The sequence below is a fragment of the Xenopus tropicalis genome, chromosome 2, assembly GCF_000004195.4.
Source record: "Xenopus tropicalis strain Nigerian chromosome 2, UCB_Xtro_10.0, whole genome shotgun sequence".
NCBI lineage: Eukaryota > Metazoa > Chordata > Amphibia > Anura > Pipidae > Xenopus > Xenopus tropicalis.
Window position 1 is genome coordinate 13,907,256 of NC_030678.2, and position 18,111 is coordinate 13,925,366.

At 40.0% G+C, this 18,111-nt stretch overlaps 1 protein-coding gene across 2 annotated transcripts in view; it reads left to right on the forward strand.

Annotated features, from left to right (window-relative positions):
• runx1 (RUNX family transcription factor 1) overlaps positions 1-18,111 on the forward strand; it is a 72,130-nt gene that overhangs the window by 7,547 nt on the left and 46,472 nt on the right. For both annotated transcript variants that reach the window (XM_012957998.3, XM_018091399.2), the window contains exon 2: positions 725-881. In XM_012957998.3, coding sequence (XP_012813452.1) covers positions 725-881 — 157 coding nt within the window. The remainder of the gene's footprint in view (positions 1-724; positions 882-18,111) is intronic.

An 18,111-nucleotide genomic window follows, 5' to 3' on the forward strand; every position in this document is an offset into this window, starting at 1 on the left:
TATATTACACTGACAAAGTTCACATCTTCACCTATATATATGTGACATTATTGGCCCACTTTTATCCCACAATTCTTTATTTTCACCCACAATGCATTGCAAGTACCTGTCATTTTGTTTTCACTGAATATACCAATCACCTATATATCCAGGGCTTATCTATCTATCTATCTATCTATCTATCTATCTATCTATCTATCTATCTATCTAACTATCTATCTATCTATCTATCTATCTATCTATCTATCATCTGTCTGTCTATCTATCTATCTATCATGATTCTATCTATCTATCTATCTATCTATCTATCTATCTATCTATCTATCTAGTTTTCTATATATCATCTATCTATCTTCTCTGTAATGTCAGTATTGTATTTACATGTTTTATTTCATCTGTGTGTTTTTAATTATTTCATTGCTTGCCTATCTTCCTTTACTCTGTATAGAACAGTTCATAGGGTACTAATAGAATATTATCCCTCTATGGTTCCAAGGCTGGCAGGTTGATCTGATAAATGTAGGAACTAATACTGCTACTGAGCTGGCAGCTATATACGCAGTGTGCAGGAATATTAGCAAGACTAAATGCCACTTAGATGGAGGAAGAGTTCCTGGTTCATAATGTTATTATTTTTTTCCTATTGTACAGGGCAGGGACAGATTGGTAAGATTTGGGGATAAAGATTTTTTTACCCACCTCAATATTCCTTCTCTTGCCCCAGGTGGTGGCCTTGGGAGACGTTCCTGATGGGACACTGGTGACAGTGATGGCTGGCAATGATGAGAACTATTCCGCTGAACTAAGGAATGCCACAGCAGCCATGAAGAATCAAGTGGCCCGCTTCAATGACTTGCGATTTGTCGGAAGATCTGGAAGAGGTAACCAAAAATTAAAAAAATATTGCCTCTGTTTGCACGTGGGCCACCAGCCTGTCTGATGCTGTTTCTTTAGAATTCTGAATTCTTTACATAGGGACGAAATAAGGAGAGACAGCAAAGGTCAATGTCATATACCTTGTTGATGTGTAGCTAGAGCTGGAGTCCAAGCAACTCTGTCAAGTCGCATGGTGGGGGAGATAGGGGGTATATCTTGGACTTCCTCAAATATAGCCCTGGCACTACCACCCTGGGAGGACATAGATCATGCCTTACCCAGAGCATAAAAAGTAAAAGTTTATTGTGTACATAGAACATTCCATTTCTTAATTATTTGGCAGTAGAAGCTGCCATACTGCAGCTCTCACCTTTTTAAATACCAGCAGTATTTTAAATACCAGCACCATCTAGTGGTCTTCTGTAATTAGTGCCCTGATACTGAAATCTATGGAGAAAGAACTAACTTTTCATTTCAAACCTTATGTATTGGGCTTGGGTTGAACATTAGCCATTGCTTGCTGGTCCTCAGTACCTGACAAGGCCTGGCTGCGAAGAGACTAGTTGTGGTGTGGCCAATGACAATGTTGTGTTTGACTAGCAATGTGATCGACAGATGTTGCAGTAAAACATGGATTAAAAGAAATAGACAAGCTAGCCTTCTTCTTCTTTTTATTTTAGTTTAGAATCATGACACCCAAGCTGTGAGGCTGCCCCCCCTTAAGTAGATGACTAAGAAGTCCCAGTATAAAGGCCAGTTACAGTGTCATTTGGGGACAATGTGCATTTGCTCATTTAGATTCTCCTTCGAACCCAGCTTGAATATGAGTTTGAATAGGATTTGTGGGCGAACACAGCCGGCTTACAAAATGGAAATATGGCTGAAAGGTTTTATACAGCAATCTTTTCAAGGGTCAGTAAGCTTGTTGTAAACTAAAGGGGCCCTGGTCCCCTTTGGACCTCGGTGGGGGGGCTTGAGGTTTCCACCTGGATGGTATTTTACTACCCTGGCCAGTAGAAATGCTGCTTAATGCCAATGTTATAAGAAGGGAAGAAAGGTGAAAAAGTCAGAAGGCTGGTATTTTTTTCCAGAAAAGGTTGCATGAACTTAAAACGCCCCAAAACACAGGTTTACACTGTATTATACTGACATTATGGAAACAAGCTTGTTAAATAATATATCAATAATCCTGCTCTATTTGTCCTGCAACACTAGTACTCTGATACTGACTGTACTTTTCGGGCCTATAATAACTTAACATTTCCCTAAATCTACACTCTTTACCAAATATTATACATGTTAATGTATCTATAAAGAGTTTTGTATAGTGATGCCAATATCCTTCTAACCCTTCTATGGTATGTGTTGGGATCTGGTGCCCTGCACTAAGGCCGACCCAGTGTGTGGGATAATGTGTGACCTGAACTATTGACTTTCCTTTGAATATTTTGAAATGGAGCAATGTAATTATTCCTGTTTGCATGGGGTCTAGTAACCCATAACAAACAAAAAGCAGTTTACAGTTACTGATATGCAGTAAGAATAATGAAAGCAATTGCTATAAATTATCAGCCTCTGAGCAAACTTTGCACCTGTTATTTTATTGCCCCTTGATATTCATTATCAGGTGCTATGTGTTAAACTAGGAGCTCGCCCAGGGTTAGATATTTTATTGGTCAGGAAGCTCTCTCTCCGTTATAAGGAAAATCCACCCCCTGCAGCTTGCAATGCAAAAGAAAGCAAACTGCTTGTGCATCACCATTTACCTCCATATCTCCCTTTCCATCAGTTCATAGAATATTCTACATCTGCACTTGAAAATATTAAAGTGACACTCAGCAGCCTCTCAGTTTGCGGAATGCAAGCCGAGGGAGTATTTTTACATATGAAACCCATTGGATTCCAGTATTCCCCGGATCTTATTAACTCACCCAGGGGAACCCAAATGACAGCTCTGTAGGTGAAATGTGATACAGGTTAATATAATACAGATATTTATTTTGCCACAGCTCACACTTCTCTGCGGTGCATTAAACTACTGTGTTCTATGTAGGAAATACAGGGGGGCAGCTCCCAGCACTGGAAGAGGGATATCAATATGATATGGGAATTTTCTGCTACTCTGCACACACATTGCTGGATACAGTAGCAAGGCAACTAGTGTATTACAAGGACCATGTTAATGGGGTATTCTGGCTTTAACTTTCCATGATGGTCACACTTGTGAAAGGACGCTGTAAATATGAATTCTGTATTGGGGGCAGTCAGGTACCTGAGTGTCAGTGCTGTGGAATATAGGATCTACATCACTAAAAGTGTTAAATGAACTTTTATTACAGTATAGCTGAACCATTGGTCCACTAAAGCCATTGGTCACGACTGGTGCTTCATCTCTGCAGTATATGTTAAGTGTTATGCAATGGTTAGTTAGTTAGATTAGTGCTGAAAAAGTGACATATATTATTTTCTTTAAATAGTGTAGCCATTAGCCATCTTTTGTTTGCTTATTGGTAAATTACATGGTTGCACATCTCCATCAGGATCAATACAGAAAGGAAAAGACAAGGCTCTTCACACTGTCCCAAGTCCGCTTTGTTTTTGTGGCGCTTCCTCTTTAAATGTATTTAGAGGAGGACACTCCCTAAATCCTATTCTTGAGAAGTCGGTACAATGAGTAGAGAACTGTGCGCTGTAAATCACCAGACAGGCGTAACAAGGAAATTAGGTCTTCATTAGTTCTCTGGAAAGCAACGGGCAAATGCAAACAGTGCTCTTCTCACAAACAGTTTTTCTAAGGACAATGAATAATTCCCAGCCATAACATAACAAAGGGGGTTGCAGAAGATTTATGCTATAAGATTATGTTATAGTATATATAAGTGAAAAGCTGGGCAAATGTGTTGGGGCAGTTTGGCAGATTTTCCTATAATGCCTGATCATCTGGGCATGTATGTATATTATATCAGGCATCAGTTTTAACAGACCATCTTGCAATCCATATTTGTCACAAAACAATAAAAAAATGTATTTATGTTTAAATAGCTTCAATAGTAAAGATAAGGTATGGCCATCCGAATTACGCAAGAATCCCTTATATGGAAAACCCCAGAATCTTCTGATTGAAATGAAGCCATGATAGTCCTGTTGTGCTGCAGGTACAGGTATGGGACCTGTTATCCAGAATGCCCAGGACCTGGGGTTTTACGGATAAGGGATCTTTCCGTAATTTGGATCTCCATACCTTATATCTGCTAAAAAATCATTTAAACATTAAATAAACCCAATAGGGTTGTTTTGCCACCAATAAGGATTCATTATATCTTAGTTAGGATCAAGTACAAGGTATTGTTTTATAATTACAGAGAAAATGGAAATGTTTTTTTAAAAATGTGAATTTTTTTCCCTAAAATGGAGTCTATGGGAGATGGTCTTTTCGTAATTCAGAACATTATGGATAATGGGTTTCCGGATAATGGGTCCGATACCTGTACCAGTTCCCCAAGCCTTTTAGGCTCACAGAGTGATTCAACCATCCATCTTTTAGTTCCATTGTGAAGTGATGGACCCTGGGACAGTATCTGTGCACCAACTCCTAGTAGTAGAGGTAGTACAGAGACTTCACATCCCAAAATCCATAACTTTATAACTGAACAAGATAAGGGAGGGTTTCCCTTTAATCTGTGAAATCAGGTAGGTCTGTATAAAAAATACATTTATTTTTGTAAGTTCAGAAAAGAAAGGGGTTGTATTTTTCATTTATAAACTGCACACATACCAAATCCAGAATTGCCTTTTGGATTTTTATGGGCCCAGTTTTAAAAAGGACAGGTAGCAAGTGGAGAATGGGAAGTTGTGCCATAACTACTGGCACACCTCTAAATGTATGTGTTGTAGATTGTATGCAGGCCCGGGCTGGCAATCTGTGGGTTCAGGCAAATGCCAGAGGGGCTGCTGTAAGATGCCATAGACAGTCACTATTTATTGGGCTGGTAGGGGGGCTGTTTGGGCCTCTGTGTACATGGAATGCCAGGACCTATTTGGAATCCCAGTCCAGACCTGGTGGTGTGAAGAGAATTGTGGGTCACACATTTTGGGATAGGGGGTCATATTATACTCCTGGCGGAGAAGTTTATAGCCTTGTACCCTCTGGTACCCAAGGAGTTACTAGTTATTATTTAATGGCCTGTTGCTCTTTCATAGTCTGAGCTGGTGACTAAGGCATTCTGATGTTTACCTGGACAGTACAGCGTTGTTTTCCTAAGGTGTACGCTGTTTGTCTTTCAGTGCATGAATTGCAATGTTCTGTTACCGTGTTTGCTCAAAACCTGAGCTATGTCTCCTGCGCCTGTTATTCTCATAGGATTCAGTGCTAAAACACAGAGAGATTGTTAAATTCCTGTCTTTTTATAACTTTTGGGAAGAAACCTAAATGAGAGGTTTTTGGTATGTGTGGGTGTTAATAAACCTAAAGCTAAATTCCATTGACAGTGTCAGAAATCATTCAGCAGTTTGTAATGGTGAAATCAGGACCATTCAATACCTTATGCACCCCCAGTGCTTTATGGGTGCTTCTTTACAGAATGGGGCAGTGGGAGCCTGCTAGTGCAGCTACTGAGAGACATACACTTCCTGTGGAACAAACAGGAAGTTGGACTCAGTTGCCATCATACTTGTGCTCTGTCAGAGCTGGCAATATAGCCTGTGGCTCTCTGAGGTATGGTTCTACCCTCTCCCCATTGCAGTAGCACCTCTTGCCAGGAACAGGAGTTCAGAGTGCTATACATATATGAAATGTGCATTTTCCTTTCTGAAATGGTGATGTTTACATTACAATGACATTAACAGCAGCCATATTGGATTTAGGGTGATATAAAACACACGGAAATGTACCCATCATGCTTTGGTGCTAAGTCAGGTGACACAGTGGGCCTAATTTACTGCCTTTTTTTACTAAAAAAAATTTCTATTGATGAAGATTCAAGTTTGGTTTGAATTTTTTTCTCAATTTCCAAGTATGGGATCCGTTATCCGGAAACTCATTATCCAAAAGCACCGAATTACGGAAAGTCTGTCTCCCATAGACTCCATTTGAATCAAATAATTCAGATTTTTTAAACCGATTTCCTTTTTCTCTGTAGTAATAAAACAGTACCTGTACTTGATCCCAATTAAGATATAATTACCCCTTATTGGGGCAGAACAGCCCTATTGGGTTTATTTAATGGTTAAATGATTCCCTTTTCTCTGTAATAATAAAACAGTACCTGTACTTGATCCCAACTAAGATATAATTACCCCTTATTGGGGGCAGAACAGCCCTATTGGGTTTATTTAATGGTTAAATGATTCCCTTTTCTCTGTAATAATAAAACAGTACCTGTACTTGATCCCAACTAAGATATAATTACCCCTTATTGGGGCAGAACAGCCCTATTGGGTTTATTTAATGGTTAAATGATTCCCTTTTCTCTGTAATAATAAAACAGTACCTGTACTTGATCCCAACTAAGATATAAATAATCCTTATTGGATGCAAAAGAATCCTATTGGGTTTATTAATATTTTACTGATTTTTTAGCAGACTTAAGGTATGGAGATCCAAAATACGGAAAGACCCCTTATCCAGAATACCCTTGGTCCCAAGCATTCTGCATAATGAGTCCTATACCTGTTCTACAAAAAAATGTTGGTTCATTTTTCTGTCATTTTTTTTTTTATTTCACACAAAAAAGGGAGGCGACAGCCCCTCAGAGTGTTGTGTACAACATTTTAGGAAAGGAGTAACTGTGAGTATAGGCCGTAAGTGCTCTCCTGCTTTCATTTGTTTCTGTGACACAAGAGACTGTCACATCCTGCAGTTTGCGGTGTGACCATGTGGTAGAAATAGGGAAGGCTGAGATTACCACAAAAGAGCACAATAGTCTATGAGGGTTTGTTTACTCTGTCAGTGTTTATCATTGAATCACGCTGGCTCCCTACCCGTGGTGCACGAGTGCCGGCAATTTATAACCACTAATTTGAATAGGAAGGGTATTTTTTCCCTCTTTTGTAAGCCGCAACTGTGGTCAGTGAAACCACCGATTAAAGTTCAACTTTGTATTACTTTGTTCTACCTTTTCTCAGTCACTGGAACCTGATGCACATTGTAAATAATTACACTCCTTCTCCTCTCAGCAGGGTGGCTACGGGCGTAAAGGCAACATGGCTTATGATAAAGGGCCACTATACATTTATTTCTCTTTTTTCAATGTTCAAATGGTGGTGGAGAATATTCCCTTGTGCCACAGGCCTTTGCCATCAGCTCAGTTTAGCTAGCTCTATTGTTCCTAATCATCTCCTATAACCCTTTTATTGTTTTATAATCTGGAGCTGCCAGTTGCGTTGCCGCAGTTGATTCCAAACTACAAGAATGGTTGCGCACATTATGGGTGTCCCGAAAATCTAGATTTTGCTGGGGGGTCCAGGGCCACACAGTTATACCTCTTACACTAAGCCCAGTTCAGCAGGAACATCATATTAATCTTGTTTAATGCCTGTACAGGGAGGAATTGCTGTATTGCACCTTAGGTTTTTCCCTGTATAAAGCAGAATTTAGCTGCACATATTACCATAAAAATTTATCAGCATAGATATTCCTCTGTACAGACCAGAGTTTAATATGAAAGCCCCCCTGAGATTGTTCATAGCCTGTAGAGAGGTCCTATAAAACCAGTATATAGGTATTCTGCTGTACTAAGCACAATTCTGCAGGAATGGCCCCCTAAGTTTGTTACTAGCTTACACAAATAAATACCATATAAATATTTGTGGGTGAACCAATGTCAGTGATATATTAGCCTAACAGGAAATTAAGGAATAAAGTCATTGTTTAAATAACATCTTTATAAAAAAATGACATCAGAAAATCTGGTGATGTTTTCAAATGCTTATATTTAGGCCCTGCTCTGCATTCGTATAGAGATTTTTTCGATGATTCTAGATGATACTGGTCCTTTAAAGGGAAAACATATGTTATTAGCAAGCAGAGTTTACCTTTAAAAACTTGTGGTAGATAGTGTTATCTAGCGTTTGTGTTTATTCAGATAAATGGCAGCTGGCGTACCCGTTACTCTGACAAGGAGTGTATATGAAATCTCAGCTACAGATTGTAATGAAAAATGCCTTTCCTTGTTTGGAATAATGAAATGGCAGAATGCATGCTTAGCTTTACTGAGCAACATCCAGTGAACTGTGCATTTTTATTAGAAACAGGAGATCAATAATTGAAGTCCCATTTTTTGGGTTTACTTCCCCTTTAAAATAATTCATCTCCCTCTCTTTCTTGTCTAAACTACCTCTAATGTTGAGAGCTCCTGTGGCGGATATTCGCAGGCCGAACATGCGCCTATTTGCATTGTGTCAGTTATTTTAACAAATAACATAAGCCATGCAGGCTGTTCCTGCAGGCCTGGGGTGAAAGGACTCAATTCTCTTGGCTTATTCTTGTTGAATCTTCACTTTGAAGTTCACGTCTAAAAAAAGCAAAGTTCCCCGCTGTTTTATTAATACCAGGTCGGTTGCAGACGGCGTAACCCTGCTGGGAAATGGAGCGCGCTGGAGGTGTGCGCTGTGCATAGTGCTAGACTGCTGGGGGGAAGAGTAGCGACGAAGCTGGCGCTGGATCATCTCCAGATCTACAGCCGTTCATATCAAGTTCAACACCGACTGGCAAAACCTGCTCTTCTTGCTCTCGGGCCCTGTACTGGGACTTAACCTTTTCTGCACTCGCAGAGCCCACAGGGTAGAAACAGAGGATAAGGGACAACAACAAAAAATGAAAAAAAAAAAAATCAAAAAATTCTTCTAAAGACATATATTATCTTTTTGTAGAGGGGGAAAAAATGAATGCTATTACCCAGTATCCTCAGCTAGGTAATAGCAGAACAGACTAATCAAAGAAATAAATAGAAGCTACAGTTGTACTCACAATGGGGCTCATCCCCAATAGGGACCTTGCTCAGAGGTTTTATTGGCTAAAATGTATGCTATTGGGTGTTTTACATCATAGTGGCCCAAGCTGCCTTTAGGGGGTCCAAGCAGGTGTAACTGCTCCGGAAGAACCTTTAAAAGGTGCTTGGAATTGTAGTCCTGTTGAAATTATAAATATCTTGCCCGCCACATTGGGAATTTTACCAATAATGAAGGCGCAATGCTGTGTATAGGGGGCCTCCCAAAATTCCGCAGTGTCATAGATAAAGGGTAAGTAGAAGTTAGAGAAACATAGAGTATATATGCCTTTAAAAGGTTTTTGCCAAGGGGTTTGAGAACGGAGTGTTATGGATGATTATTTATGTGAGAACATGGGACGGCCAAGTAACACCACTATTGTGCGGCTTGTCACAAGGTTAGGAGAGGTGAGCAGAATGGATTGCCGGATCTTACCTGATGGTATAACAGAGCTGGGAATTTTCATACACCAGAAACCCACGCGGGTGCTTATTTATTGGATTCTGATTCTTTTTGTAACGTAATGGACTTGCCTTTGTTTGGAATGGATCGCCTCTGTGTTCCCACCTGTATCACCCCAGTTATGTTTTCTGCCTCTGCCCTTAATATTAAAGGGGAAAGCATGATCATATAATGCTCATCTTTTGAAATATTTAGTCTTAGCTCTGTGCATTGCCTGCAGTACTGTGGTCTTGCTTGTTTTGCTTTTGTTAAATTTGTTATCTAGGACTGTTTTTTCCAAGTTTTCAAGTTTTCTTGCTTGTTCTGGTCTCTCATTTGCTCCAAGCATGTGGAGCCTAAATTAAGTCCTATATCCACCCCAGTGATTGACTTTGTTAGCTGTTTGTGCAGTGATGTAAGGGACATGCATTGATTTTGGTGTTATGCTTACCTGGTACCAAATTAAAGGAGGATACCATTCCTGTTAGTGGAACGGGCAGATAATGAGAGGGAATATAGGGGCAAACATTTTATTACTGATGTTTATAGAAGGATCTCTCCTTGCCTCCTGTAGGCTGCTAGTCCGCATAGGGGCTACCAAATAGCCAATCACAGCCCTTATTTGGCACCCTCATGAACATTTTTCATACTTATGTTGCTCTCCAACTCTTTCTACATTTGAGTGTGGCTTACTGGTAAAAAAAAAGGTTGGGGATCCCTGCCTTAAGGCCTCAGCATACAATGGCATGTATGACAATTCCATGCTTCCTACTTTTTGGCAACAGTTTGGGGCTTTCTCCTGTTTCAGCACAATAATGCCCCTTGGTCCTTGTTTGGCGAGGTTATGGATATACCCTGGTTCTTTCCCCAATATACCCACCTATGTGTGATATCGGATCATATTGATGGAATGCAGGCCATTGGGGCAAGGACCACATCAATAATCCAATGCGGTTTCTATACTCGGCCAGATAAGCTGCCGAATTGTTCTGAAGGGATTGTTTTGTTATTCCAGCAAAGAGAGGACTAACTTCATATTAATCGCCTTGGATGGAGAACGAGATATTGGACAGATATGACTTCCATGAAGTCAGAGACTCAAGCAGTAGGCCAGAATAGAATAGTGTCATGGCGGTTTAGGTATTTAGGTATTTACAGGTATCTGAACTGTCAGTGTTTAATGGCAAATAATTCTAAAGCACGGAAAATATATTTTTTTATAACCTTTTCTCAGTTTGTTCTAAATTAGTGTAGCTGCTAATATACAGGGTTTGTTCTTACAGAGTGTAGTGATTAATACACAGTTCTGACTAAACCTCCGCACTTTTTTCCCCGTCAGTTCAATCTCAGGTGCCGTCAGTGTGACAAGGTGGGTACATATTTGCTGTGAGCATCACGCAGCTGCACAGGTTACATAGCTTCAAAGAGTCTTCTCTTCCTTTGTGCCGTCTCCTGGCCGCCCAGGAAAGCCTTTATTCTTTCATAGCTACAGGGCCCTGCATTTCATTGCTTGGGGAGAAGGTAACGAAAGATGTAAAAAGCACGCAAACATTTGTAGGAAACCACTGATCCTCTAATTATTCATTGATGGGTGCTTCTAGTCAAGGTCAAAGTAACTTTTTTTTTTCCTCCAAAGGAGAAAATATCCGTCTAGCTTTTCCGCTTTGTGTCATTGCCAAAGGGCATATTTAAATGTGAAAGGGAAAGAAGAGTTGAGACTCGAGAGCAACACATAATGTAGCTATGATAGAGCGGTGTCTCTTTTGGTGACACTAGGCCAGGGGTCCCCAAACTTTCTTACTCGTGAGCCACAGTCAAATGTAAAAAGACTTGGAGAGCAACACAACAGTTCATGGAGGTGCCAAATAAGGGCTGTGATTGGCTATTAGGCAGCCTCTATGCACACTATCAGCTTACAGGGGCTTTATTTGGTAGTAATTTGTTTTTATTCAACCAAAACTTGCCCCTAAGTCAGGTATTCAAAAATAACTACCTGGTTTGGGGGCACTGAGAGCAACATCCAAGGGGTTGGGGAGCAATATGTCCCCACCGAGCCACTGGTTGGGGATCACTGCACTAGGCTATAACTTCAGTGGCCTCAGGGAGTCAACTCCTCCAGTGGTGTTTGAAGCCATGTGTTTGAACCTCAAACTTGCCCTGATAAAGATTGGGTAGGCTTGGGAGTTAACCCTGTATTATGGCTTGGGCAGCTCTTCTGACCCAGGATGGTCTTTTTTTCAAGGGTTAATACATACCTCCTAACCCAGGGGACCCCAACCGTTTATACCCATAAGCCACATTCAAATGAAAAATGTTTTGGGGAGCAATGCAAGCATGAAACATGTTCCTGGGGGTGCAAATAAGAGCTATAATTGGCTGTTTGGTAGCCCCTATGTGAACTGGCAGCCTATAGAATGCTCTGTTTGGATTTACACTGGGTTTTATGTAATAAATACTTGCCCCCAATCCAGAAATTCAAAAATAAGCCCCTACTTTGAGGCCCCTGGGAGCAACATCCAAGGGGTTGGTGAGCAACATGTTGCCCCTGCGCCACTGGTTGGGGATCACTGTTCTAATTATACCTTCACCTTAAATTGATTGCTTAAAATGGGACACCCTAAAGTTAACTTTAAGCATGGTGTATACAGTTTGCATTAGCTATTTTCGATTTTTTAAAAATATTTATGCATTTTGTTTTGCAACTTTCAGGCTCGCCATTAAAGACAGCAGTTTGGCAATCAGAATGAAAGATAAATTAAGAGAGGGCCAGCAATAAAAATTGAACCTTCACATTTAATCATTTTTTTTGGTTGCTGGTGTCATTGACCCCCAGCAACCAGTTTCAGGCTGAAAAAATAAGTGCAAAATATACAAAATAAATAATGCAGACCAATTGGAAAATTGCTTAGATCAGTCCCGTCTATAACATATTAAAAGTTCATTTGGATGCATTTCACGGGATTTTTCCTATAAGTCACCCAGGAAGGCACTTGGAAAGTCCTTGTTGATGGTTTATGTACACAAGCCTTTTCACTGGGTATAGACTCTTGCCTCAAGCCAGAATAAATACAGCTGTAGTACAGAGGCTAATGGGCTGGCAAACCAATTCTGGTAAAAGACACGACAGGCAGTAAATCAGCCATGTACTAGTCTGGGTTACTTGACCTTTAATTGCTCTCAGCATGGGTCAATGGGAGAAGATAACACACAGATTAGAGAAAATAGGGGAAGAAAGAACTTTATTTAAAAAGTCATCGTCCGCTTTGCAGAAACTAGAAAGCACATGTTATATTTAGGGATTTAGATAGATAGATAGATAGAAGGATATATAGATAGATAGATAGATAGATAGATAGAAGGATATATAGATAGATAGATAGATGATAGATAGATAGATAGATAGATAGATGATAGATAGATAGATACTGTAGATAGATAGATAGATAGATAGATAGATAGATAGATAGATGATAGATAGATAGATAGATAGATAGAAAGAGAGATAGATAGATAGATAGATGATAGATAGATAGATAGAAAGAGAGATAGATAGATAGAAGATAGATAGATAGATAGATAGATAGATAGAAAGAGAGATAGATAGATAGAAAGACAGATATATAGATAGATAGATGATAGATAGATTGATAGATAGATTATAGATAGATAGATGATAGATAGATACTGTAGATAGATAGATAGATAGATAGATACATAGAGATAGATATATAGATAGATAGATGATGAATAGATAGATAGAGCTTGGGAACATTTTACTGATTCATTTCTGACTTTCAAAAGTCTTTTCATGGCAGGTTAACTTAAAAATGTGTGGCCTTTTGGTGGAGTCTGCTCTAGAAACATGCAGTTCTTAACAAAAAAAAGGCCCAACCCTGTGAGACGTTACATAGAGTTCTGTGGTATTATTACCTTATTTACAGAGCTTTACAGTTACAAATTGATAAATAGCTGACGTCAAAGAAAACAGCAGCAGCTTGGGACCCAGACACTGGGGGACTTGCTTTGTGCAATGGCTGCAGGCAGGGGGACATCTATTACAAAAGCTCTGTGAGAAAGATCTGTCAAAATAACAGGCAGTTGAGAACTACATTACCCAGCTTCCCCCAATAGGCAAAGGCGAGTTAGTTATTATTCATTATACTTGCCATTTACACTAACTGGTAGTGAAATACCTTTACATTGGTGCCTTTTTTACTACTGAGTTCAAGAATATTAACCAACCGTTAGCTCTGATTAGTCAGCAGGACGAATGAAAGCAAAAATCTGATTTGGTTGCTGTGGAATAACATTTTCCCATCTTTTTCCCCAAACTGGCCAAAGGGGCCTTGTGTGATTTACTTATTTGTAAATAGAATTATACATTGTTTTTATAGGGAAATCTAAGCATTTAAATGGTTATACTCGAGAAATGCACATTTTTCCCCTTGTCCCTCCCTTCTCTCTTCTGTGCAAGTGTTTGAAATACCTAAAGTAGATTGTAAGCTCTTTTGGGCAGGGCTCTCTTCACCTCCTGTATCGGTTATTGATTGCTTTATATGTTACTCTGTATGTCCAATGTATGAAACCCACTTATTGTACAGTGCTGCGGAATATGTTGGCGCTTTATAAATAAATATTAATAATAATAATAATAATAAAGCACAATGCGGCTAAAATTGGCCACAGTTCAGTTGAGTTGGGTTGGCATTCCTTCTGATCAATCCCATTGGTCTGAATAAGGTGGTCATTCATTTAAAGGGGACCTGCCACCCTAAAAAATAATTCCAAATCCTTTTCTATTATATTAGTTGAGCAAAATAAACGTTACTTATACCATATAAACTATTTAGTCTTGAAATTTACTGTCACAGCCAGCAGCCGGCGCCATTTTGTGTTTAGTATTATTAAGGCAAGCTTTGTATCACCCCAAAATCTTTGCCATCTAAGTGATATCTAGGAAGTGATGAATGGAAATATTAATTGTAATTAAAAATCTGAGCTGTCAATCATATATTGCCTGCCCCGCCTCTATGCCTGCGGCATAGAGGCGGGGCAGGCAATATATGATTGACAGCTCAGATTTTTAATGCATTTATAACAGGTATGGATGATTTCATTAAAAAAAGGATTTGGGTTTCATGTTTAATTTTACTCTTCCCCTTCCAAGTTGGAAATGTGAAATGTTTTCTTGTTTCCTCGCACCCTAGTCACCAACCAAGGTTTTATTATTTGAATAACAGACCATCAGAGGAATAAATAATGAACAAAAACGCTTCTGTTATCCAGGAATTGCTACTGGAAAAATGCCCATAGGATGATGGGATTTGTAGTTTAACAACAGCTTCAGGCTAGATAGACCCTTACCCATAATGCCAGCTGGTTTTTAGTTTCCAATTAAAGATATTCTGCCTCAGTAAATGGAGTGCTGCTCACTGAGAGGCATTCACAGACTCCCTGGTTAATTGTTACCTGTGCTTTAATACATTTTCCTGTTGATTTATTACAGACGTACATGTAATCGCATCAGAATTCCATTCTGTGTAAATATTACGGGCTGCCTTATATGCTTGCATATTTAAATGAATACAAATATATATGTGAGTTGTCACGCTGCTTACTTTGTGGGGATAAGAAAAAAAGAAAAAAAAGGCCTTTATCATGGTAGAACCCTTGTTTTGCTGAGTACAAAGCATCACGCCTACGTGGGAGTCACCTCCTTTTATTCTGTAAGAATAAGCCACGTTTGTATATGGGTCTGTAACTGGTCAAGATACTGTTTCTTTAAAAAGCTGGTATTTGTATAATTCTTTTTAGCATTGTGCGTATATGCGTTTTTCTGATGTCGCTGACGTCATTAACGGACTTTATTTAGCGATGTACCTCTCCAGCGCTGCTATTGAAATAGAAAAAGGCATTATATTTATAAATAAGGCTTCCTTTCACTTTTTACCTATATAGTGTCAGTGAAGCATATGGACACACACCCCTCTAGAAATGTATTCTGAGCACAGAGCCTTGTTTGTCTGCGTGTTGGTATTTTTTTTTTTTTTTTTTGTGTGTGGGAACTGCCATATTGCTTCATCTGCAGAGTTAAAGAGAAACAAATGTAGTAAGTCGGGACTGTAGCCCAAGCCCGGACTGGCTATCTGTGGGTTCTGGCAAATGCCAGAGGGGCTGCTGTAAGATGCCATAGACAGTCACTATCTATTGGGCTGCTGGGGGGGGCAGTTTGGGCCTCTGTGTAATTGAAATGCCAGGGCCTATTTTGAAGCCCAGTCCAGACCTGCTCTAGTTCAGCTACTACTGTTCAGTATTCTTGAAAGGAACCAATATAACCATACCCACTGCCAAGCAATGTCACAGCTTGAGCCTCTGTATTCACAAGCCATTTTAATTGAATATCAATATAGTCAATATCGCTAGTACCTTGAAAGATCCGCCCATTTGTTGAGGTTCTCCAACAAGATTTTTGCCCAATTTGTCAACCAGGTTTTTGCCTTGGTGCAGATGATCAGAACAGAGGGACAATTTTGACCCACTGGGAGATAATCATATTAAAGTACTATTGTGATCCTAATTTTTTATACCTGCCTAACAAATGCCTACCCAGTGCCCAGCCTGATATCCATGGTTGGACTGACATGCCAGAATAACAGAATATCTCTCGGTGGGCCCAAGTCCCCTTAGCTGGGAAAATCGCATGAACCCATTTCTTATTTCTGCCATAAGCCTATATAACCTCTATACCAATTGGTTCTACCTAAATCTAAAGGTGGCCATACACATTAAGATCCGCTCACTTACGGGTGGACGATATCGGGCGAACTCAGGCTAATTCGAATTAGAACAACGTTAATAGGCCCAGTCGGTTCGGGGGCCGCATCAATGTGCCCATGCAGCCCCCGATCCGACTAAATTTTTTTAACCTGCCCGATCGATATCTGGCCGATTTAATTCCAGATTCAGGTCGGACAGGCCCGTCGTTTGTGCCCCTACATGGGCGATAAGCTGCCAAATCAGTCTAAGGGACCCATATCTGCAGCTAGAATTGGCTCGGGTATGGCCACCTTTATTGTTGCAAGAGTGGGCCCTGAATTTCCTGGTTATTGTTCAGGCACCACTGGTGTTTGGCCCAGTAAGCTGTCAACACTGTCTGGAGTGGCCATTTCAGCAGCTAACATTGGCCCTTGTATGACCACCTACAATCAGTGATCAATATTGGTGCTTGAGGAACCCCTTAGTCTGATATAGAAACAGTCTTACAGGTTCCTGGAATGGGAGAAACTTTGCCAGAGTTACCGCTCCCCCTTGCTGCTCGCGAGTCTCAGGACGGCAGTCTCTCATTAATCGAGTCGTCTGCCTGCAGAGGCACACCAATAATTAGGAGGTGCCACGGGATGATGGATCCTCTTTTATTTCTGAGCATTCCTGTATTTACAGCTCTGCGCCACTATGATCATTATCAGCTTGTTACTGTATTTATGCACGCTTCTCCATTCCTCTCAGCCATGCCATAAGCAGAGCAAACACGCTTTTTATCAGCTGAACTACAACTCCATACAATGCTGCTAGCTGGAGCTCAGTAAAACTGGCGCAGGCTGGATTATAAATATTCCGAACAGGGTATATTGCCACCAAGAGAGCCCTATATCATGCAACACAAACATCTGATCGTATGTGTACACCCAAGAATGTTCTAATATGTAATTTAAGCCTTTTAATTACCCCTTATCTTGGAACAGGTACTCTCTCCTGGGGCCAGGGTGAGTTGTAATGTAAATACATAGAATTAATCCTGCTATCATTTTTTTAATGGAAAATACCCAAATTTTTTTTAAAAAAAAATAGGTGTTATCATTTTAAACTTGTTTTTAAGTTTATAGTGAGATAATTACTGTGTTGTATGTATGTATATTAGTGCATGGGCTGAGGCTTAAACCACAGGCAGCCACACAAGCTATGCCTTTTTAGGCTCACTGAATACTACTTGTAACTAGGCTAAATGACCCTGGCAACAATAAATTGGCTAAGTAGGAGGAAAAAGGTTACCAATTTAAATTTATAACAATAAAGAACCAAGAAGCAGGTAGAATTATTGCAGGAATAAAAGACTAATAAATCAAATGAAGATGACCAACTGCAAAGTTGCTTAGGAACCAGTAATTGGCTCCTGGTTACTGGAAAGCAGATGTTCTCAGGGCAGGCAGTGGAGCAGTGGGTGTGTGCCCTAATGTGTGTGGCAATCCACTCTTTCTTTGGAATCTGTTGCCTAATCAGCCGCTCATAGGGTTGGGCCTAAGGATTTTATAATAGGGCCCAACTTGTTCCGTACGAGGACTTTAATTCCACCTACTGTCCCCTGTTGTTTGTATGGAAAGCAGATTGTGTCAAGTGTAAATGTATTCAATAATTTATCTGACTCGTATACTTTGCATAATAAGGGTAGGTGGTGTAATGTGACTTTCCCTGGCAGTTTGTGGGAATTGGTTTTTTCTTTCCTTCGTTGACAGTCACTTTTCCTGTCATTCTCTCCACTTGGCATGATGTGGAAGTCATTTGTGCCAGATGGATATGCTGTAGGTCAGTCTGTAAAAAGACTGTGTTGCACTGGTTTTAGGAAAGCAAGCTTGGCCCAAGAATTAAAGTGAAAAAAACAAGGCCAGGTCTAGTAACCCTTAGCAACCAATCACCAGTTTGCTCATTCAAGCTATGGGTCTGAGAAAAACAGAGGTATTACGCCATAGCCACACAGTTGCGGATTACAACAAGGTCAACCCAGGCCCAAAGTTTAAAAAGAGCAGAGAGTCA